The sequence below is a fragment of the Salvelinus alpinus genome, chromosome 21 (assembly GCF_045679555.1).
Source record: "Salvelinus alpinus chromosome 21, SLU_Salpinus.1, whole genome shotgun sequence".
NCBI lineage: Eukaryota > Metazoa > Chordata > Actinopteri > Salmoniformes > Salmonidae > Salvelinus > Salvelinus alpinus.
The window spans coordinates 4,034,475-4,059,333 of record NC_092106.1 but is presented as its reverse complement, the minus strand read 5'-3'; the positions used below and the strand labels follow the sequence as shown (position 1 = coordinate 4,059,333).

The 24,859-nt window shown below is 43.6% G+C and overlaps 1 protein-coding gene across 1 annotated transcript in view; it reads left to right on the top strand.

Annotated features, from left to right (window-relative positions):
* Positions 1-24,859, top strand: part of sik2b (salt-inducible kinase 2b) — a 58,886-nt gene that overhangs the window by 16,560 nt on the left and 17,467 nt on the right. Inside the window, exons 4-6 of the mRNA XM_071356608.1 lie at positions 13,462-13,623; positions 21,509-21,633; positions 22,478-22,601. Of these exons, the coding sequence (XP_071212709.1) occupies positions 13,462-13,623; positions 21,509-21,633; positions 22,478-22,601 (411 nt within the window). The remainder of the gene's footprint in view (positions 1-13,461; positions 13,624-21,508; positions 21,634-22,477; positions 22,602-24,859) is intronic.

Sequence of the window (24,859 nt, the reverse complement as noted above, 5' to 3'; positions counted from 1 at the left end):
CTATATGCCCACCATATAAGATGGAATCTAAACCTAAGAATATATCGTATGATGTAGGTCAAGATGTGAAATGTGAAAAGCACGTTAGCAAAGTTAGCTTTTGTACAGTACATGGATGTCACAGACAGGCCTTCTTCCCAACGCAAACCATTTCCCAATGGTTATGTAAAGTGATTTGAGTTGTTTTGCATGATGTTTGACACATTGTACTGTAGGCAGTGCAGAGCTGTGTACAGTGATCCTCTTGTTCTGTGTGACTGAGGGTATGCACAAGGTGAATGGGTTGGTTAACCTTTTTGCCCCGTTAAAAAGTGGGAGACAAACATTTGGGATTTTACTACTGGACTGCAGCAGTTATTGATATGAAAAAGCGAGAGGGATACTAGCTGTGAAGAATGAATAAGAAAGTGGTCATGAAAGAAGGGCAAAACCAGAAGAAATAACCTAATTCGGTTCTATAAGGCCTATCTTGATGTACCATTGCGATAGGAGGCGCATGTTCTATTACCAACAGACGCGCCAGGCTCGCTGGTCTGCTCCAATATGAACCAGCACTGGTGCCACCAGCCATCTTGGTTAGGTAAGCAGCATTTTCTGGTTCTCGCATTTTATATACAGTTGAAGTCGGAGGTTTACATACACCTTAGCCAAATACATTTAAACAAAGTTTTTTTTTGTTTTTACAATTCCTGACATTTAATCCTAGTAAAAATTCCTTGACTAAGGTCAGTTAGGATCACCACTTTATTTTAAGAATGTGCAATGTCAGAATAATAGTAGAGAATGATATATTTCAGCTTTTATTTCTTTCATCACATTCCCAGTGTGTCAGAAGTTTACATACACTCAATTAGTATTTGGTAGCATTGCCTTTTTAATTGTTTAACTTGGGTCAAACATTATGGGTAGCCTTCCACAAGCTTCACACAATAAGTTGGGTGAATTTTGGCCCATCCCTCCTGACAGAGCTGGTGTAACTGAGTCAGGTTTGTAGGCCTCCTTGCTCGCACACGCTTTTTCAGTTTTCTATAGGATTGAGGTCAGGGCTTTGTGATGGCCACTCCAATACCTTGACTTTGTTGTCCTTAAGCCATGTTGCCACAGCTTTGGAAGTATGCTTGGGGTCATTGTCTATTTGGAAGACCCATTTGCGACCAAGCTTTAACTTCCTGACTGATGTCTTGAGATGTTGCTTCAATATATCCACATAAATATATCCACATAATTTTCCTGCCTCATGAAGCCATCTTTTTTGTGAAGTGCACCAGTCCCTTCTGCAGCAAAGCATCCACACAACATGATACTGCCAGCCCCGTGCTTCACGGTGGGGATGGTGTTCTTCGGCTTGCAAGCCTCCCCCTTTTTCCTCCAAACATAACTATGGGTCGTTATGGCCAAACAGTTATATTTTTGTTTCATCAGACCAGAGGACATTTCTCCAAAAAGTACGATCTTTGTCCCCATGTGCAGTTGCAAACTATAGTCTGGCTTTTTTATGGCGGTTTTGGAGCAGTTGCTTCTTCCTTGCTGAGCGGCCTTTCAGGTCATCATTTTCTGGAGTTTTCCAAGCTGTTTATAGGCACAGTCAATTTAGTGTATGTAAACTTCTGGCCCACTGGAAATGTGATACAGTGAAATAATCTGTCTGTTGGAAATTGTTGGAAAAATGACTTGTGTCATGCACTAGCCGACATGCCAAACCTATAGTTTGTTAACAAGACATTTGTGGAGTGGTTGAAAACGAGTTTTAATGACTCAAACCTAAGTGTATGTAATCTTCCAACTTCAACTGTATTTTTTTGTATAGAGGGAGCAAAGGGAGTGCTTGCTTGACACGTGAATGATGACATTTCTTTACCTGTGAACAAAGTGAAGAGACGAGGCCCGCCGCAAAGTTGTCTACCTTATCCATGCCCATTGACGATGCACAGAGTGCGGTTGAGTTTTTTTTGCTTATCCATGATGGAGCTGGAAACATGAGTGCAGGCAGATATTAAGTACAGTGCCTTCAGAAAGTATTCACACTCATCCACTTTTTCATCATTTGTTGTGTTACATGGTGGGATTAAAATTGATTTAATTGTCAAGGACCTAAACAAAATACGCAAGTCAACGTTGAAGAAAATGTCTAACTTTTTAGTAAAATATATATTTTTAAATGTATACAAAATTTAACACTAATACAGTGCATTTGGAAGTATTCAGACCCCTTTACTTTTCCCAGATTTTATTACGTTACAGCCTTATTCTAAAATAGATTTAGATTGTTTTTTCCTCATCAATCAACACACAACCCCACAATGACAAAGCAAAAACTTGTATTAAATGTTTGCAAATTTATAAAAAAATTACTGAAGTATCACATTTACATAAGTGTTCAGACTTTGTTGAAGCACCTCCGCCAGCAATTACAGACTCGAGTCTTCTTGGGTATGACGCTACAACCTTGGCACACCTTATATAGACAGGTGTGTGTGTGTGTGCCTTTCCAAATCATGTCCAATCAATTGAATTTACCACAGGTGGACTCCAATCAAGTTGTAGAAACATCTCAAGGATGATCAATGGAAACAGGATGCACCTGAGCTCAATTTCGAGTCTCATAGCAAAGGGTCTGAATGCTTATGTGAATAAGGTATTTATTTTTATAAATTTGCAAAAATACTAAAACCTTTTTTCACTTTGTCATCGTGGGGTATTGTGTGTAAATTGCTGAGGTGTATTTATTTCATCCATTTTAGAATAAGGCTGTAACGTAACAAAGTGAAAAAAGAGGTCTGAATACTTTCCGTAGGCTCTGTATATCTTGATTACATAAGTATTCAACCCCCTGAGTCAATACATGTTAGAATCACCTTTGGCAGTGATTACAGCTGTGAGTCTTTCTGGCTAAGTCTCTAAGAGCTTTGCACACCTGGATTATACAATATTTGCACATTATTCTTTTGAAAATTATTCAAGCTCTGTCAAGTTGGTTGTTGATCATTACTAGACAGCCATTTTCAAGTCTTGCCATAGATTTGCAAGAAAATGTATGTCCAAACTGTAGCTAGGCCACTCAGGAACATTCAATGTGGTCTTGGTAAGCAACTCCAGTGTATATTTGGCCTTGTGTTTTAGGTTTGTCCTGCTGAAAGGTGAATTTGTCTCCCAGTGTCTGTTGGAAAACAGACCGAACCAGGTTTTCCTCAAGGATTCTTCCTGTGCTTAGCTGTATTATTTGTATCCTACAAAACTCCCTAGTCCTTGCCAATGACGAGCATACCCATAACATGATGCAGCCGGCACCCTGCTTGATAATATTAAAAGTGGTACTCAGTGACACCGTGTTGGATTTGCCCCAAACGTAACTCTTTGTATTCCAGACATAAAGCTAACTTCTTTGCCACATTTTTTTGCATTTTTGCTTTAGTGCCTTATTGGAAACAGGATGCATGTTTTGGAATATTTTTATTCCTTACAGGCTTCCTTCTTTTCACTCATTTAGGTTATTGTTGTGGAGTAACTACAATGTTGTTTAGCCATCCTCAGTTTTCTCCTGTCACAGCCATTAAACTCTGTTTCAAACATTGGCCTCATTGTGAAATATCTATGCAGTTTCCTTCCTCTCTGGCAATTGAGTTAGAAAAGACGCCTGTATCTTTGTAGTGTAGGCCAGTGACCCAACATCTCAAAATAATACCTTTTAAATTCAGGCTGTAACTCAACAAAATGTGGAATAAATCCAGTAGTGTGAATACTTTCTGAAGGCACTGTATGTGTTTCGTGTTCCATTTTTTTGTTGTTCTTACACACATTCTCACGTCTTAGGGTGTGTGATTTTTGCCTAGTCAGAGTAATGCATGTTTACAGAGGTTCAGGAGGAGGGAAATGTAGCAAGGATTCACATCAAGCGGTTGATGCCTTTTGGATGGTCATCACGCGTGTGTGCACAAAGCAGCGATACTGCACTAAATAAACAAACTGTGTGTTTGACACTGTCTCCCCGTGCCTGGGTTATGCCAGGGCCAAGCTCAGAGCTGACACTGGTGTTGATTCTAACAACAGCCATCTTGTTTTCACTATGCCTGATAATGAAGGGTACAGAGTAGGGGCGAGTGAATGGGACAAAGACGACTGCATTGATACCGGGGCCGCATCCCAAATGACACCCTATTCCCTTTTTAGTGCGCTTCTTTTGATCAGGGCCCTTAATGTGAGCACTACATAGGGAAATAGGGTGCAATTTGGGACTCTTTCCGGGGCTGTATTGGCTTCTGTGGCGCTTGGAAGACTTGTCTTGCAATCAGCCCATTATGATAGAAATAGACTGGAGTTGATTGTGCGCTCAGTACATTGGGTAACCTCATTTCAGAGAATCCTTAGATTGCTTCGCAGATCATGTCTAGGTATTACAGAACCATTTTGTCCCCACTTATTGTGCTGTAAGTCCTGATTGCGCAATGTAATATGGTTAGGTAATGCATTTATTTGCTGTCTCCATCAACATCCTCACTGAGATTGACAGACACCCAGCAAGCAGCACAATAGCTGACGTAAGTAAACAGGATTATAATGTTCTGTTTTCTTCCACTATAAACAGACATCCCTTCCACTCAACATCAATCTAAGATCCACCAAGCTACATTTGTACAACTTGACTGAGTAGCTGGCTGTCAAGTAGCGTCGTTTAAAGCCACAGTTCTTTACCCAATCACCAGAAAGCACTTCACCCATCTACCCCTGTCAACAGCCCTGCACCCCCCCCCCCCCCCCCCACAGCAACTTGCCCAAGCCTCCCCCATTTCTCCTTCACCCAAATCCAGATAGCCGATGTTCTGAAAGAGCTGCAAAAATTGGACCCCCTACAAATCAGCCGGGCTAGACAATCTGGACCCTCTCTTTCGAAAATTATCCGCCGCAATTGTTGTAACCCCTATTACTAGCCTGTTCAACCTCTCTTTCGTATCGTCTGAGATCCCCAAAGATTGGAAAGCTCTTCAAAGGGGGAGACACTCTAGACCCAAACTGTTACAGACCTATATCTATCCTACCCTGCCTTTCTAAGGTCTTCAAAAGCCAAGTTAACAAACAGATCACCGACCATTTCGAATCCCACCGTACCTTCTCCGCTATGCAGTCTGGTTTCCGAGCTGGTCATCGGTGCACCTCAGCCACGCTCAAGGTCCTAAACGATATCATAACCGCCATCGATAAGAGACAATACTGTGCAGCTGTATTCATCGACCTGGCCAAGGCCTTCGACTCTGTCAATCACCACATTCTTATCGGCAGACTCAACAGCCTTGGTTTCTCAAATGACTGCCTCGCCTGGTTCATCAACTACTTCTCAGACAGAGTTCAGTGTGTCAAATCGGAGGGACTGTTCTCCGGACCTCTGGCAGTCTCTATGGGGGTGCTACAGGGTTCAATTCTCGGGCTGACTCTTTTCTCTGTATACATCAATGATGTCGCTCTTGCTGCTGGTGATTCTCTGATCCACCTCTATGCAGAAGACACCCTTCTGTATACTTCTGGCCCTTCTTTGGACACTGTTAACTAACCTCCAGACGAGCTTCAATGCCAGACAACTCTCCTTCCGTGGCCTCCAACTGCTCTTAAATGCAAGTAAAACCAAATGCATGCACTTCAACCGATCACTGCCTGCACCTGCCCGCACGTCCAGCATCACTACTCTGGACAGTTCTGACTTAGAATATGTGGACAAATACCTAGGTGTCTGGTTGGAAGGAGAGTTTACAGTCTAGACTCACATTAAGGATCTCCAATCCAAAATGAATTCTAGAATCCGCATCCTATTTTGCAACAAAGCATCCTTCACTCATGCTGCCAAACATACCCTCGTAAAACTGACTATCCTACCGATCCTTCGGCAATGTCATTTACAAAAACACTCTACTCAGCAAATTGGATGCAGTTTATCACAGTTGCATCCGTTTTGTCACCAAAGCCCCATATACTACCCACCACTGCAACCTTGTACACTCTTGTTGGCTGGCCCTCGCTTCATATTCCAAACCCACTGGCTCCAGGTCATCTACAAGACCCTGCTAGGTAAAGCCCCACCTTATCTCAGCTCACTGGTCACCATAGCAGCACCCACCTGTGCATGCGCTCCAGCAGGTATATTTCACTGGTCACCACCAAAGCCAATTCCTCCTTTGGCTGCCTTTCCTTCCAGTTTTCTTATCAATGACTGGAACAAATTGCAAAATTCACTTAAGTTAGAGACTCATATCTCCCTCTCTAACTTTAAGCACCAGCTGTCAGAGCAGCTCACATATCACTGCACCTGTGCATAGCCCATCTGTAAATAGCCCATCCAACAACCTCATCCCCATACTGTTATTTATTTATTTGCTCTTTTGCACCAGAGTATCTCTACTTGCACTTTCATCTTCTGCACATCTATCACTCCAGTGTTTAATTGCTAAATTGTAATTATTTCACCACTATGACCTATTTATTGCGTTACCTCCCTTATCTTACCTAATTTGCACACACTCTATATAGACTTTTCTATTGTGTTATTGACTGTATGTTTGTTTATTCCATGTGTAACTCTGTGTTGTTTGTGTCGCACTGCTTTGCTTTATCTTTGCCAGGTCGCAGTTGTAAATGAGAACTTGTTCTCAACTGACCTACCTGGTTAAATAAAAGTGAAATAAAAAAATACATTTAAAAAAAATCACTGTTTAGAAGTCCTTTTTATAAGCCTACTGCTCTCGGTCCGTGTCCATCCAGCTTTGTCCTGGACTCTGAGTGTCAACTAGCTAGTTTTCTGGGAGCAGATCTAGTCTGTCCATCCCATAGAATTACTAAGTCAATGACTTAAACCGTTTCAATAGGTCTATTTCTAAGATCCATCCATCCCAGCCCTATGGAGTTTGAGTCTGGCAGGGTAATGGGTGCAGGACACAGTGAAAGCAGCCATTCCAACCTGTCTGCTGGCTAGTGAGCCTCACCCACCCACCCAGCGCTGTAGGAGTGGATCAAACCTGGAGAAATTGGGTCAACCACAAATAATGAGGAGTGGCAGAACAGAACCTCCAGGCAGAGGAGAGGGGAGAGAGAGAAAGGGGATGACCATTTGAATTTGGAAAGGGGGTGAAAAAATGTAGGCCATGCATATTAAAATGAAAACTGCAAGAGCGTGGGTGGGTGGGTGGGTTTTATTGACTAGGCCTGAACACATCTGTCTTCTTGATAGAGTGCCCCGGCGAGATTAATTTTGCCTGTCAACTTCTTTTGTCTGCTGCAATAGTTGGGTCTATAATGTTTTTTCTTCTGTTACTCAGTAGGTATCTGTGTTTTTTTTTATTTTCTGAGCTGAAAAGGCTTGGCTACACTGTTGACTCACCTAGCTGTATCATCTCTTTGCTGGCTGATTTGACCTAGGGCATGCTCGGTAAGTCTTGGATTGTGTAGCCTATGGTTACGTCTTTACTTCAGCACTAAGTTTCAGGAAAATACATTTGGAGCTGAGACGTTGAAGGCAGGAGAGAGTCGTTATTGCACTTGTTCGGTGGGCAGGCTCTGCTTTGCTGTCTGGATGCTGGCCAGCACAGAAATTTACGGACGCCGGGTCCTGCTCTAGCTCGGCTCTCCAATCTCTTCAAAACCTGAGCAGCTGTTAAGAGATTACATATCTCCCCAACAGACCTGGAACTCTGTGCTCTTCTGAGCTTTTTCCTCATTGTTTTTAACACCCTGTCCTAGATCTGTGATTCATCATTCCCCCCCCCCCCCCCCCCCCCCATTTCTCCCAAAAATGCAACACTTCTTTGACTGAGTACACCTGACTATGCTGCCATGTTGTCAGTCCTCCTCGCCCCTTCTGACGTTCAAGCAGTGCATTACTCATACATCCACTGGTGTGATGAGCATGCTTTTTTTGTGTCATTAGCCCTTAGCGGAAGCACTCTGGAGCGCACCAAACGCTGTTGCTGGTGTGTGAAAGTAACAGATTAGGCTAACAGTGAAGCTGAAGGTCTGGTTTGCCAGGGCTGGTTTACCTTCTAGCTAGTACAGTGCCTATAGAAAGTCTACGCCCACTTGAACTGTTTTTCACTTTTTGTTGCGTTACAAATAGGCATTAAAATGTACTTTTTTTTGTCAACAATCTACACAAAATACCCTGTCAAAGTGGAAGAATTCTAACATTTTATAAAGATTAATAGAAAAAATCACGCAAATACCTTGATTGAACAAGTATATCCCCAATACATGTTAGAAACACCTTCTTGGGTAAGTCTCATAAGAGCTTTGCAGACCTGTATTGTGCAATATTTGCCTGTTATTATGTTAAATTCTTCAAACTATGTCAAGGTGTTGGGGATCAAGTCATGCCATAGATTTTCAAGAAGATTCAAGTCAAAACTGTAACTTGGCCACTTAGGAACATTCACTGTCTTCTTGGAAATCACTCCAGTGTAGATTTGGATTTGTGTTGTAGGTTATTATCCTGCTGAAAGGTGAATTCCTCTCCCAGTGTCTGGTGTAAAGCAGACTGAAGCAGGTTTTTCTCTAGGATTTTGCCTGTGCTTAGCTCCATCCTATTTCTTTTCATCCTGAATAATTCCCCAGTCTTTGTCAATGTCAGGCATACACATACCATGCTGCAGCCTCCACCATGTTTGAAAATAAGGGGGCTGAGTGTTGTTTTGGATTTGCCCCAAACATAAGGCTTTGCATTTAGGCCAAAAAGTTGATTAATTTCCTCTTCTTTTTTTTTCAGTATTACTTTAGTGACTTGTGCCATGCATGTTTTGGAATATTTGTATTCTGTATGTGTATTTTCTGTATAGGCTTCCTTCTTTTCACTCTGTCATTTAGGTTCATGTGTAGTCACTACAATGTCGTTGATCCATCCTCAGTTTTCTCCCATCACAGCCATTGAACTCTATAGCTGAACTCTATAGCTGTTTTAAAATCACCAATGGCCTCATGGTGACACCTAAGCAGTTTCCTTCCTGTCCTGCAGCTCAGTTCAGAAGGACGACTGTATATTTTGTGTCTGGGTGGTTTAGTACATCAGCCACAGCATAATTATTAACTTTCAAAAACCATGTCAACCTCTGTGTTGTGTTTCTCGTAATGTCTATTTCAATGCAATAGAAATAGTATGTAGCACAGTGAACAACACTTCTATTGTCCAATGTCATGGTGTCAGCTAATTCCAGCCAGACAGATATCCAGGATCCAAAGTCCAGACTTTCTCTAGCGAGGGATTGGTAAGGTACGATAGGGCAAGAGGCCGCTGTAGGCCTACTTACTCAGTGTATACAGCGAGGGTTATCGCATAGCTGTGTTGTGTAGCTGCAGCAGCCCTAGCCCACCCAGTCTCTATATTCAGAGCACCTCGCCACATTCCCATGCCAAGTGCGTTTTTCTTGTTTGTTAGCGACACGCCACAAAGAGAAGCCTCGGTCAAGAGGGGTAACGATATGGAATATGGCACCCTCTAATCAGTGTAATGTTTTTCTCGTATCCTCTATAGTTAACCATTTATCAGATGCAGTGTCTGTCTATAATGTCACAGTTTCCTGGAACTGTAGCCGTATGCATTCCCATCTGCGTGATGAACTCTATGTATATGAGTGAATTATAATTCAGCTTAATACTTGCTATTGCCCTTGCTCCATCTGTAATTTTTATCCAGCCCTCTTGTTTAAGCACAGGATGGTCAACAGTGTTATTTGTGAGGAACATCGACCCCCACCTAAATTACTTTAAATTACTCGGACTCTAAAAACCCGAACTCTGGTAGGGCACCTGAAGTGTTCTGTGTCGTTAATTTCTTCAACGTAGTTTTGCCCTACTGTAGAGGGATATGGGTGCTCATACATCTCCGTCTCCTTCCCTCCATGCTATGTGAGGGCGTGAAGTACAGAGCTGCATGCATGGCTGCCTGCTGGTTGGAGGTGTGAAGAGGCCGCCATGAAACATGTTCCCCAGAGGCTGTTGATGAGGCTGGATGGGAAACGATGAATTAGGAATTATTAATTCTCTCCCCCATTGTATATCTGTTCAGGATTTGAAGGTTGTAATTGGCGGGAGGAAGTCGTAACGAATTAGATTTTGACATTTGCGGATGGTTACAAATTATTATTTTTAAATGCCACATGCACTGAATACAACAGGTGTAGATCTTACCGTGAAATGCTTATTTGCACCATTTGATTAACTGTTCAGCAGTCTTATGGCTTGGGGGTAGACGCTGTTAAGAAGCCTTTTGGTCCCAGACTTGGTGCTTCGTTACCGCTTGGATAGGGAATTCCGTGTGGATTATGCAGCGACAATAATTTTTGGAGTTGCTGTGTGTGTGTGTGTGTGCGCTCACATAGACTATTAGCATCATTTGAATACTGATTAAATAAATATAAACAGAATCGAGCCACGATGGCTCCATGATTGTTAGAGATGGATGGGGGGAGTTTTTTTATATATATACAGTGGGGAGAACAAGTATTTGATACACTGCCGATTTTGCAGGTTTTCCTACTTAGAAAGCATGTAAAGGTCTGTAATTTTTATCATAGGTACACTTCAACTGTGAGAGACGGAATCTAAAACAAAAATCCAGAAAATCACATTGTATGATTTTTAAGTAATTAATTTGCATTTTATTGCAAATAAATAGATGCCAAATGTTTGCATTTGTCTCAGGAAAAGGGTGCGTGGCCCAAATTGTTTCCTCCTGTTTGTCCCTCAGAGAGGCAGCGTAAGCGTCAGGACAGAAGAGTGTGATACAGCCCTTTGCGCAACATTGCAGCAGCCAGGGACTTTGGAGTTAGGTAATCTTGGCTCTGACTCGCTTCTTCCCTCCCTCCCCCTCTTATGTGCAAAATATATATATATATACACACACACACACAGTTGAAGTCGGAAGTTTACATAAACTTAAATTGGAGTCATTAACTCATTTTTCAACCACTCCACAAATTTCTTGTTAACAAACTATAGTTTTGGCAAGTCGCTTAGGACATCTACTTTGCATGTCACAAGTAATTTTCCCAACAATTCTGTCCAACAGACTGATTTATTTCACTTATAATTCACTGTATCACAATTCCAGTGGGTCAGAAGTTAACATACACTAAGTTGACTGTGCCTTTAAACAGCTTGGAAAATTCCAGAAAATGACATCATGGCTTTTGAAGCTTCTGATAGGCTAATTGACATAATTTGAGTCAATTGGATGTGTACTTGTGGATGTATTTCAAGGCCTACCTTCAAACTGCTTGACATCATGGGAAAATCAAAAGAAATCAGCCAAGATCTCAGAAAGAAAATTGTAGACCTCCACAAGTCTGGTTCATCCTTAGGAGCAATTTCCTGAAGGTACCACGTTCATCTGTACAAACAATAGTACGCAAGTATAAACACCATGGGACCACGCAGCCGTCATACCGCTCAGGAAGGAGATGTTTTCTGTCTCCTACAGATGAATGTACTTTGGTGCGAAAAGTGCAAATCAATCCCAGAACAACAGCAAAGGACCTTGTGAAAATGCTGGAGGAAACGGGTACAAAAGTATCTATATCCACAGTAAAACGAGTCCTATATCGACATAACCTGAAAGGCCGCTCAGCAAGGAAGAAGCCACTGCTCCAAAACCGCCATTTAAAAAAAGCCAGACTACAGTTTGCAACTGCAGATGGGGACAAACATCGTACTTTTTGGAGAAATGTCCTCTGGTCTGATGAAACAAAAATATAACTGTTTGCCATAATGACCATCGTTATGTTTGGAGGAAAAAGGGGGAGGCTTGCAAGCCGAAGAACACTATCCCAACCGTGAAGCACAAGGGTGGCTGCATCATGTTGTGGGGGTGCTTTGCTGCAGGAGGGCTTGGTGCACTTCACAAAATAGATGGCATCATGAGGAAGGGAAATTATGTGGATATATTGAAGCAACATCTCAAGACATCAGTCAGGAAGTTAAAGCTTGGTCGCAAATGGGTCTTCCAAATGGACAATGACCCCAAGCATACTTCCAAAGTTGTGGCAAAATGGCTTAAGGACAACAAAGTCAAGGTATTGGAGTGGCCATCACAAAGCCCTGACCTCAATCCTATAGAAAATGTGTGGGCAGAACTGAAAAAGCGATTGCGAGCAAGGAGGCCTACAAACCTGACTCAGTTACACCAGCTCTGTCAGGAGGGATGGGCCAAAATTCACCCAACTTATTGTGTGAAGCTTGTGGAAGGCTACCCGAAACGTTTGACCCAAGTTATAAAATGTAAAGGCAATGCTACCAAATACTAATTGAGTGTATGTAAACTTCTGACCCACTGGGAATGTGATGAAAGAAATAAAAGCTGAAATAAATCATTCTCTATTTTAAGAATGTGAAATGTCAGAATAATAGTAAAATGGTGATCCTAACTGATCTAAGACAGGGAATTTTTACTAGGATTAAATGTGTGTATGTATGTATGTATGTATGTATGTATGTATGTATGTATGTATGTATATATTTATTTTTATTTTTTTCTAACCTTTTATTTAACTAGGCAAGTCAGTTAATAACAAATTCTTATTTTACAATGACGGCCTACCCCGGCCAAACCCTCCCCTAACCCGGATGACACTGGGCCAGTTGTGCGCCTCCCAATGGGACTCCCGATCACGGCCGGTTGTGATACAACCCGGGATCGAACCAGGTTCTGTAGTGACGCCTCTAGCACTGAGATTCAGTGCTTTAGACCGCTGCACCACTCAGGAGCCATTTATTTCCTCACGCACAAACAGGCCAGTTCTGAGTAACCTCCCTCCTAGTTCCTCCTTGAGTTAGTTGATGAGGAAATAAATTGGTAAATTCCTTCATTTTGAATGTGTTCTGTTTTCTTTGTGTTAAAGTAGGCATAGGCTATAATGTGTTTGTTACTACCCAGCGGAGCAGTGTCTGCGTTAGTTGGGCCTGTTAGTGCTGGGTCTGTGGGCTTGGCTGGCCGAGGGCCAGGGGGCTGACCCAGCACTCCTGGATGTGGTGACTGACCGCATGATTATGTCCATGCGGGGGGATGTTTACTCTGCTGCATCGACCCGATCACAGGCCAGGCTCCTTATTGTGTCTCATCACTGTCCTGTCCTCTGTCGGCTGGCTGTCTGGCTGGGAGAAGGGTGGTTACTGTAAGAGTAGTTGAGCGAGCTGAGGTATTCCATGCCTCTGTGATTGTACTCTACAAACATGGATTGTACTCTACAAACATGGATATGGCAAAACAAACCCAAATGGAATTGTACTAGCCTATTACTGTTCAGGCATGAGCAGAGTGGTTATTCTATTAGTTACACTGATGGATTTGGTCTAATATGTAGTCTAGCAAGCCTTAGCTAGGAAGAAGACTTTGAGAACATATAGGTCTACATGTTTGAGGCCTTTGCATCCTAGCCACCCCTGATTTTGAATTTAAGCCAGCTGAACTTATGACTCTAACCCTCTCCCCCTCTCTAGACTACCTGGCCAAACACGGGAGACTGAGCGAGCTGGAAGCGCGGCGCAAGTTCTGGCAGATCCTGTCAGCGGTGGAGTACTGCCACAACCGCAACATAGTCCACCGAGACCTGAAGGCTGAGAACCTGCTGCTGGACGTACACATGAACATCAAGATAGCAGGTAGGCGGTCGGTGCATTAAAGCCCGTTTTTTTCCCTGATCCAATTACCTGTGGAGTTACCTGCATTTTGCAACCCTACTCTTAGTGTTTCAGGGTAACCTAAGAATAATTTTGGAATTGCCAGTGGGATGTACTGTGTGAGAAGTCATGAAGAACCTGTAAATCGACATATGCCTAGAAAATGTAAACCAAGTCTTTTATATTGCAGTGAGACAACTTCACAACTTGTTTTGATCAGAACATTGCTGTTGGATTACATGGCCAGGAGCAATGACCTCAGCGACGGTTCAGTTCTGAAATGTCTAACGACCAGAGCAGGCCATTTGCACTGTGTTGAGAGGTAACCAAAATCCCCTAGCTAGATGAGGGAAGCAGGAGCTGAAGCTAGGCCGTACTGCACAGAGCCCTGGGCTGCTGTTGCGTTATCAGGACGATGGCATTTTGAGCGGGCCAGTGAAAAATGTCATCGAGCATCTGGGAGAGTGCCGGGCGAGAAGGAGTGTTCCGAGTTTCAGACACGGTGATACGATGTGCGCATGCCCACAGAGTCCCTGTGTTCCTGCTCCAGGGGTGTTAGATCTAGGCTAGTCCGGACAGTGACTGATGGAGAGAGAGACGTGGCCGGGGCTTCCTAAGAAGCCTGTTTTCCCTTCCTTGGCCGTGTTAATTAGGGCAGGAATGGAAAACGTTTCTAAACATTTTTCAGCTGAAAATGAAAATGAGTCCCTGTAGTCCCTCCTCGGTTTTAGTCAGTTCTGTTTGATGTCTAATGAACACAAACCAGTTTGTCTCTCTGGATGTAAGAGAAGATGATCAGTTGTTGTGAGTGGTGGCGGGTGGTTGTTGTTATTACCAAAGGCAATATCGCCACCACAATAACTCAGATCCAATTTTTGGGGAAGGTACACTTATTTTGAGAAACTGACCAATGAAACTACATTAACCCAGGATTACAAATACATCAGGCAGGCACACAAGAACATTGGTACATCCTGTGCTTTGCTTGGCTTAGATGAGGAAGTTTGTTGTTTTGTTCGAGTCTCTCTGGATTAAAAAGAGACTCACTGCACAGAGAAACAGATAAATATTCCCCCAGTGATATTTAACCCCTGTTTTACCTCACCAAAGGACATTGTGTGGTTCATGTTTCATCCTCAAATAAGAGGATTTACTGCCACACTAGTCCCCCGTTTTAAAGGTCTCCTTTTGTATACCCAGAACTGCCCTGGTGGTCAGTTTCTCAGAAGCGCTGTGGTGGTTGATGGTCAGTCAAGGAAAGGTCACCAAAGTGCCAGGCAGCGGGGGGTGTTGCCTTTGTTTCCACTTCAGAGAGAGAGAGCGAGAGAGAGAGCGAGAGAGAGAGCGAGAGAGAGAGAGAGCGAGAGAGAGAGCGAGAGAGAGAGAGAGAGAGAGAGAGAGAGAGAGAGAGAGAGAGAGAGAGCGAGAGAGAGAGAGAGAGAGAGAGTGAGAGAGAGCGAGCGAGAGCGAGAGCGAGAGCGAGAGCGAGAGAGAGAGCGCGAGAGAGAGAGAGCGCGAGAGCGCGAGAGAGAGAGAGAGAGCGCGAGAGAGAGAGAGAGAGAGAGCGAGAGAGAGAGCGAGAGAGAGAGCGAGAGAGAGAGCGAGAGAGAGAGCGAGAGAGAGAGCGAGAGAGAGAGCGAGAGAGAGAGCGAGAGAGCGAGAGAGCGAGAGAGAGAGAGAGAGAGAGAGAGCGAGAGAGAGAGAGAGAGAGAGAGAGAGAGAGAGAGAGAGAGAGAGAGAGAGAGAGAGAGAGAGAGAGAGAGAGAGAGAGAGAGAGAGAGAGAGAGAGAGAGCGAGAGAGAGAGCGAGAGAGAGAGCGAGAGAGAGAGAGAGAGAGCGAGAGAGAGCGAGAGAGAGCGAGAGAGAGAGCGAGAGAGAGAGAGAGAGAGAGAGAGAGAGAGAGAGAGAGAGAGAGAGAGAGAGAGAGAGAGAGAGAGAGAGAGAGAGAGAGAGAGAGAGAGAGAGAGAGAGAGAGAGAGAGAGAGAGAGAGAGAGAGAGAGAGAGAGAGAGAGAGCGAGAGAGCGAGAGAGAGAGCGAGAGCGAGAGCGAGAGCGAGAGCGAGAGCGAGAGAGCGCGCGAGATTATCAGTAAGCCTCTTAAATGGATTGGTTCTGCTGCTGCAAACAATATTTGATCACAGGGGTACACTGCTCGCGCCCCCCCCCCTCTTCACCCATACTATGTCTTGTTTTATTGTTCATGGACCAAGCTGAAAGGCCACCCGCTACACAGAATAACATGTTAAAGGTGCAGGTGTTATCATCATTCAGCCAACCCCTCATTCATCCTCCCCAGTGGTGAAAGTCATTTGATATGGCCAACATGCATGCTTTTGTACCTCAGACAGGATGATACTCCACCACACACACATTCCCCCAGCTGTATAAATCTCCATAGTAAGCTGAGCTCTCTATGCACTTGTATAAATTTGCGCAAGGACACATCGCATTATCCCTCATTATAAAAACACAAGCACTGTTGGCTACTAGCTAGCGTTGACCCCCCCCCGTGTGAGTAGACGCGTTAGGCTAATATTTGGAACAGGAAGTAGTCTAGATAGTGTCTACATCCCAAATTACACTTTATTCTTAATGTAGTGCACTACTTTTGACCAGAGCCCTGCTCAAAAGTAGTGCACTTAATAGGGAAAGGGGATCCATTTGGGACACAGAGTGATTGGGGCTGGGCGCGGCGTTGCACAGCCCACCGTCCACACATAGCGAGCCCTGGCCTGTTGGGAACATTGACGTCAGCCAGCCGCGCTGCTCAAAATGCAGCCCGCAAAGTGGGTCAGCTCCGCTGGTAAGCCCTCACTCCTTCCTTACTCTGCCTTAACATGCCTTGCCGTGACTCTCACCGTCATATCATTATCTCGCCTATTCTATTTTTTAATTTATTTAACCTTTATGTAATAGGCAAGTCAGTTAAGAACAAATTGTTATTTTCAATGACGGCCTAGGAGCAGTGTGTTAACTGCCTTGTTCAGGGGCAGAACGACAGGTTTTTACCTTGTCAACTCGGGGATTAGATCTAGCAACCTTTCGGCTACTGGTCCAACGCTCTAACCACTAGGCTACCTGCCGCCTCAAAATCTACAGCTTAATCTACAACATACTTATAGGCTTGAGGTGTAGGATTGACCGCTTCTTTTGTCTCTAGTTCAAATGTAGGCCAAAGCCAAGGCTAAATCTAGACGTACGTATACCGTGCCTTCACCTCTCATTTTCACATTTTGACCTTTTTCATGTGAGGTATAAAAAAAAAAGGGGGGGAAAACATGTTTCAGATTACTATCATTCAGTAAACCCAGATTCACAGTATTACTAGAATATAATCCAGACGTGCATGGGATGGATTCGTGTACATTTTAGATGACGGTTAAGAAACCTTGTGTTTTTAGCTAGGCTAGTCAATGGCAATGCTGCCCTGCTGCTGTTAAGTGTGTGCTCTGCAGTCTGTTATACATCACACAGTGTTTCCTTTTGCTGGCAATTGCCCGCTTTTGCCCCCCCAAAAATAATTATGAAAAGGCCATTTAAATAAATCTGTTGCCGGCCAAAATGACTGGGAGAAAAATTCTGTTTTTTTTTCATTTATGGAAATACCAGTTGATATAAATACATTTGACCGTTGTGCTTTTCGGTCTATAGGGTAATTTGCGTAATTTAGAGGAATTAAATTGGCCTGTGTATTTTCGTTAGTCATAATGTAGGCCTATCTTATTTATCCAGCACAACTATCAGACGCGCACAAGCATACAGAGCCAATTTTGAGTGGGATTTCTGCTGCAGCTCCCAGTTGATTGCTGCCGGAGTAAAACATGTGCTTTTATAAGCCTATTCATTGCGCAACAATTCTAAAGGCAACCGCATGTTAACAGTTTTGGTGCACAATTAAAATGTAAAAGTTTTATTTCTCAACTGTTTATTGAAGCACACCTCCCATTCAAGTGCAGGCAACAGGCTATCATATCAGCGTGTCACCCACCACTTTACAATGTGAGCTGGAGGCAGTGTGCACTTTGGAATGATATGTAATTGTTTGACACCTGAACGTTTTATTTCATGTTATGAGGCATGTCTTACCTTGTTTGAAAGTAGCCTATAGGCAAAATACGGCCATGGACTTGAAGGCAATTGTTTTATAAAGACTTCATAGGCGGTGCATGAGTTTCAAGTTTGGGTTAGATTACAATTTATTCTACTGTTCTGTGTGCTAGTTATTATTTTATATGTGCATTTTCATGGAACTGTTCCATTTCAATAATAATGTGTTTTTTAAATAGCTACCTGTGAGGAATTATAGTTTTAATATATTGTCATTCGCAATGGATGTTAAAAAAACACTTTCCTACATTTCCGAGCAGCAGGCCAGGTACAACTATGCGTGCTCAGGCTCCCTAAAACATTATCAGGACAGAGAAACGGGGGGTGTTCATCTTAAGATGAATGCACTAAGCCGCTCTGGATAACTGTCTGCTAAGTGACTAAAATCTCAAATGAGTACAGGAGGAGACTAAGCACGCGCCCCTGAGGGGCCCGTGTTGAGAGTCAACATGGCGGATGTGTTGTTGTGTACCCTCACCACTTGGGGGCGGCCTGTCAAGAAGTCCAGGATCCAGTTGCAGTGGGAGATGTTAAATTCCAGGATCCTGAGCTTAGTGATGAGCTTGTAGGACACTATCGTGTTGAATGCTGAGCTATAGGGAGCCCTCCCTTCGGCAAATCTGACCACAACTCAATCTTGCTCCTACCGTCCTCAAATAGGATGTACCCGTGACTAGAACCATTCAACGCTGGTCTGACCAATCGGAATCCACGCTTCAAGATTGTTTTGATCACACGGACTGGGAAATCTTCCGGGCAGCCTCAGAGAATAACATTGATCTATACGCTGACTCTGTGAGGTGAGTTTATAAGGAAGTGCATTGGAGATGTGACCATTAAAACCTACCCTAACCAAAAACCTTTGGATGGCGGCATTCGCGCAAAACTGAAAGCGCGAACCACCGTATTTAACCATGGACAGAGGACTGGGAATATGGCCGAATATAAACAGTGTAGTTATTCCATCCGTAAGGCAATCAACCAAGCAAAATGTCTGTAGATAACTGAACTGAAATGGTCCACCCACACAGACAGTGTGGCGAAGAAGGCACAACAGCGCCTCTTCAATCTCAGGAGGCTGAAGAAATTTGGCTGACGCACAATCGAGAGCATCCTGTCGGGCTGTATCACCGCCTGATACGGCAACTGCACCGCCCTCAACCGCAAGGCTCTCCAGAGGGTGGTGCAGTCTGCACAACGCATCACCAGGAGCAAACTACCTGCCCTCCAGGACACCTACAGCACCCGATGTCACAGGAAGGCCAAAAAGAGAATCAAGAACAACAACCACCCGAGCCACTGCCTGTTCACCCCGCTACCATCCAGAAGGCGAGGTCAGTACAGGTGCATCAAAGCTGGGACCGAGAGACTGAAAAACAGCAATCTCAGAGCCATCAGACTGATAAACAGCTATCACTAACTCAGAGGCTGCTGCCTACATAAATGCACTAGTCACTTTAAACAATGCCACGTTAATAATGTTTACATATCTTACATTACTCATCTCATATATATATATACTGTATTTTATACCATCTATTGTATCTTGCCTATGCCACTCAGCCATCGCTCATCCATATATTTGTGTGCATATTCTTATTCTATCCCTTTAAATTTGTTTGTATTAGGTAGTTGTTGGGGATTATTAGATTACTTGTTAGATATTACTGAACTGTCGGAACTAGAAGCACAAGCATTTCGCTACACTCGCATTAACATCTGCTAACCATGTGTGTGTGACCAATAAAATTTGATTTTTATTTGTAGTCAATGAACAGCGTTCTTATGTAAGTGTTCCTCTTGTCCAGGTGGGAGAGGGCAGTGTGGAGCGCAATAGAGAGTGTGTCATCTGTGGGACGGTATGCAAATTGGAGTGGGCCCAGGGTGTCTGGGATGATGGTTTTGATGTAACTTGTGACCAACCTTTCAAAGCATTTCATGGCTACAGATGTGAGTGCTACGGGGCGACAGTCATTTAGACAGGTTACCTTAACGTTCTTGGGCACAGGGACTATGGTGGTTTGCTTGAAACATGTAGGTGTTAGACTGGGTCAGGGAGAGGTTGAAAAGGTCAGTGAAGACACTTGCCAGCTGGTCAGCGCATGCTCTGAGTATGTGTTCTGGTAATTCTTCTGACCCTGCAGTCTTGTGAATGTTAACCTGTTTAAAGGTTTAGCTCACATCGGCTACGGAGAACAATGTCACACACTCGTCCGGAACAGCTGATGCTCTCATGCATGGTTCAGTGTTGCTTGCCTCAAAGTGAATATAGAAGGAATTTAGTTTGTCTGGTATGCTCACATCACTGGACAGCTCGCGGCTGAGTTTCTCTTTGTAATCCGTAATAGTTTGCAAGTCCTGCCACATCCAACAAGCGTCAAAGCCTGCGTATGAATCCCGGGAACGTATTCCAGTCTGTACTAGCGAAACAGTCCTGTAGCTTAGCATCCACTTCATCGGAACCCTTCCATATTGATCGTGTCACTGGTACTTCCTGTTCGAATTAGTCAAATGTTAGTCTGGAGTACTGCCTATGTTCTTCCCAATGGGCCCTGGTCAAAAGTAGTGCCCTAGAAAGGGAATAGATTGGCGTTTAGGATGCAGACAGGGACACTGCTGCAGCTTGATACGGGTTGATCTTGGACATTGCATCTCACGGGGTCGACAATCACTCAGGGAGGGGTGAGCGCATCATTTGGCCGGAGCACTGAAGAGACTAAATCAATTTGAAAAGCTGTTGAACACTGCTTTGTGCCACGCAGTCCAACGCTACCTGCCCCCATTACGTAAGCCGGAATATTAGTATTTGTATTTGTCGCAACGCATCTTCTTCCCTCGGCTTTATATAACTGTGATGATTAAAAACAAATACTAAAAATAGTTATTCATCTGATAAATGTTAGTTGTTACAACAGGGTCCCTTAACACCGTCGGGCTCCACAGATAACAGTCTCTCCATTCTCACACTGAAATGTATTCAAATAGAATCTTAAACATAAGGGACAGACACGCAAAGGAGTGAGACGGATAGAGAATAAGGGGGGGGGGGGGGGCAACTTGCAAAAGTAAAAGCGAGCAGCTTCATACTGGTAAAAGATTTGGCAACACATTGTTGGAAGTTGAATTTTAATGAAAGGCAGAAAATGATTAAGATCGAGTTGTAAGTTTGTTTCTCGCTCTCTCTTCCTTCCTTGGAACAATCAGAACAGTCATTCTATGAGCTCAAGTCAGTCTCCTGGGATATGACCTCATGAAGGCCCAGCTAGCCCATCAATGGCCTCAACACACAAATATGTGCATTACATATCACATTGGCAAAATGTGAACCTGCAGGTTGTTCTACTGTGCGTCCTAAATAACACCCTATTCTCTAAATAGTGTGCACTACTTTTGACCAGAGTAGTGAACACTATCTTTTGACCGCATGCACACACACATTTGTTTGTTCTAATCTGGAGCTAGCTTTAAAGCTACCCCTGTGCTACAGGTAGTCAGTGAATCAGCCACCTTCTGCTGTTTCTCCCTCTACCTTGCTCTCTTTCTCCCTGAGTAGTCACTGTTCTGTCTGCATCTCCCCCTGTTCCGAGCCGTTCCCTTCCATCCTTCCCTCACCTCTTACCACCCGTTGCTCACTCACTCAGCCAGCCAGCCAGCCAAATGTGCACAGGCAGAACCCTCCATACTATCTATGGGCAGAAGGACTCAAGGTGAAGGTGTGTAATAATATGAAGTTAACCGTGTCATTCTCCCCTTTTCTTAGATTTTGGCTTCGGGAACTTCTTCCAGCCCGGGGAGCCCCTGGCCACGTGGTGCGGCAGCCCCCCCTACGCTGCTCCGGAGGTGTTCGAGGGACAACAGTACGAGGGGCCCCAGCTGGACATCTGGGTAAGACAATGCTCTTGTTAGTGTCCTAAATGGCATCCCTATTCCCTCAATAGTGCCCTATTGGCCTTGGTCCCAAGTAGTGCACTATATAAGGAATGGGCTGACATTTTGGGGACACACCTGCTCTGCGATGAGTCACAAATACTGCTACTAGTACCTCGGTGTTACACACGGAGTGTCCCAGAACTGACTGTACATTGTCTTTGAAACTGGACCCCCTCTAATCATGGGCATTAGAAGCAATAGTGAGGCCCACCAATGTGCTTCAGATCAGATTAAACAAAGAGAAAACTGGGGCAACGGTTTGCGTCCCAAATGGTACCCTACTCCCCACATAGTGCACTACTTTTGACCAGAGCCCTATCAAAAGCAGTGCACTGTATAGGGATTAAGTTGCCATTTGGGATGCAGGCATGGTGCTCAACTGAGAGGTGTGTTTTTTTGGTGTTTTTTTTAAAAGATACTGGACATGATTGCATTGGGGGTTCTGATTGTGAATCATCAACCCTAGTCTGCTGATCAATTGTTTGCTTTCCCCCTAAGCCTTGCAGTGATAAGTGTATGATAATTACGTCTTGCCATAAACCAAATAGCCCTACCTACTCTCTTTTTCAAAGGTGCCCTGAAAACATCATGTCCGAGCATAAGATTTCCCAACCTCTTTTTTTTTTTTTTATAGCCCTCCCTGTTTTTTTACGGCATATTGAACTCGCCCTCGCATACATCTAGGTGCCTTTTGTACATGATTGATCTAGTTATGTGAGTGTAAAGATTTTTCCCACTGCAGCCCCTGACCTAGTGTGTGTGTCTCTGTCTGCGTGCGTGGTTGGGTGTCTCAATGTAGAGTATGGGGGTGGTGCTGTACGTGCTGGTGTGTGGTGCCCTGCCCTTCGATGGCCCCACCCTACCCGTGCTCCGACAGCGTGTCTTGGAGGGTCGCTTCCGCATCCCCTACTTCATGACAGAAGGTGAGACTCAATAACATAGTGCTTACACCCCAAAAAAGCCTGAAGTAACACCATTGCTCCTATGGAAAAACACCATCCGAAGCCAAACAGCAGTCTGTGTTGTTGGAAAGGTTTTTGTTCACTGGTGAATACCAGTAGAGGACATTAAAGGGGCAATACGGGATATGAAAAACAACAAAATGGTCACTCCACCGCTTGTTTTGGTAAACTGCTGAGGGATGGGGCTGTAGAAATGTTTATCTCCTCGAATCAATGGCGACATAGTTAATTTAATAGTCCCCAAAATGTATATACCAATCCCGGATTACCCCTTTAACTGGCTGCTTGGAGCTCTTCAGAATCCTCTCTGTTGTGTCTCACCAGTGCACAGGGGTCTAGCATGCAAGGAAAACATTGACCGCTTTTGACATGAGGCTCAACTGCATTGCATAAATACCTGTTCAAAATGGAACCCATCTACTACTAGGGCAGGGAATTGCCAGGGACATCACGATACGATATATATAGATATGTATATATATGTGTGTGTGTGTGTGTGTATATTTATATGTGTATATATATATATATATATATATATTTGTATTATTATATAAATTTTTTTAGGGGGTAGATCAGCTTTATTATTGCAGATAGGTTGTAGCTTCCATCAATGTAATTGTCTGCATCATTTCCAATCCCCCATATATTATTTTTGTAAATATATACAGTTGAAGTCGGAAGTTTACATACACTTAGGTTGGAGTCATTAAAACTTGTTTTTCAACCACTCCACAAATGTCTTGTTAACAAACTATAGTTTTGGCAAGTCGGTTAGGACATCTACTTTGTGCATGACACAAATCATTTCCCCAACAATTCTTTACAGACAGATTATTTCACTTATAATTCACTATATCACAATTCCGGTGGGTCAGAAGTTTACGTACACTAAGTTGACTGTGCCTTTAAACAGCTTGGGAAATTCCAGAAAATTATGTCATGGCTTTAGAAGCTTCTGATACGTTAATTGACATCATTTGAGTCAATTGGAGGTGTACTTGTGGATGTGTACTTGTGGATCTATTTCAAGGACTACCTTCAAACCAAGTGCCTCTTTGCTTGACATCATGGGAAAATCAAAAAAATCAGCCAAGACCTCAGAAAAAAGTCTGGTTCATCCTTGGGAGCAATTTCCAAATGCCTGAAGGTACAACGTTCATCTGTACAAACAATAGTACGCAAGTAATAACACAGTGGGACCACGCTGCCGTCATACCGCTCAGGAAGGAGACGCGTTCTGTCTCCTAGAGATGAACATTCTTTGGTGCAAAAAGTGCAAATCAATCCTAGAACAACAGCAAAGGACCTTGTGAAGATGCTGGAGGAAACAGGTACAAAAGTATCTATATCCACAGTAAAACGAGTCCTATATCGACATAACCTGAAAGGCCGCTCAGCAAGGAAGAAGCCACTGCTCCAAAACCGCCATAAAAAAGCCAGACTACGGTTTGCAACTGTACATGGGGACAAAGATCGTACCTTTTGGAGAAATGTCCTCTGGTCTGATGAAACAAAAATAGAACAGTTTGGCCATAATGACCATCGTTATGTTTGGAGGAAAAAGGGGGAGGCTTGTAATCCGAAGAACACCATCCCAACCGTGAAGCACGTTTGACAAAAGTTAAACAATTTAAAGGCAATGCTACCGAATACTAATTGTGTAAACTTCTGACCCACTGGGAATGTGATGAAATACACCTTAGCTAAATATATTTAAACTCAGTTTATCACATTCCTAACATTTAATTCTAGTAGAAATTCCCTGTCTTAGATCAGTTAGGATCAACACTTTTGCCACAACTTTTGGAAGTATGCTTGGGATCATTGTCCATTTGGAAGACCCATTTGCGACCAAGCTTTAACTTCCTGACTGATGTCTTGAGATGCTGCTTCAATATATCCACATAATTTTCCTTTCTCATGATACCATCTAGTTTGAAGTGCACCAGACAGTCAATAATACAGTAGAAAAAGTGTATATACAGTGTGTGCAAATGAGGTAAGATAAGGGAGGTAAGGCAATAAATAGGCCATGGTGGCGAAGTAATTACAATATAGCAATTAAACACTGGAGTGATAGATGTGCAGAAGATGAATGTGCAAGTAGAGATACTGGGGTGCAAAGGGGCAAGATAAATAAATACAGTATGGGGATGAGGTAGCTGGATGGGCTATTTACAGATGTGCAGTGATCTGTGAGCTGCTCTGACAGCTGGTGC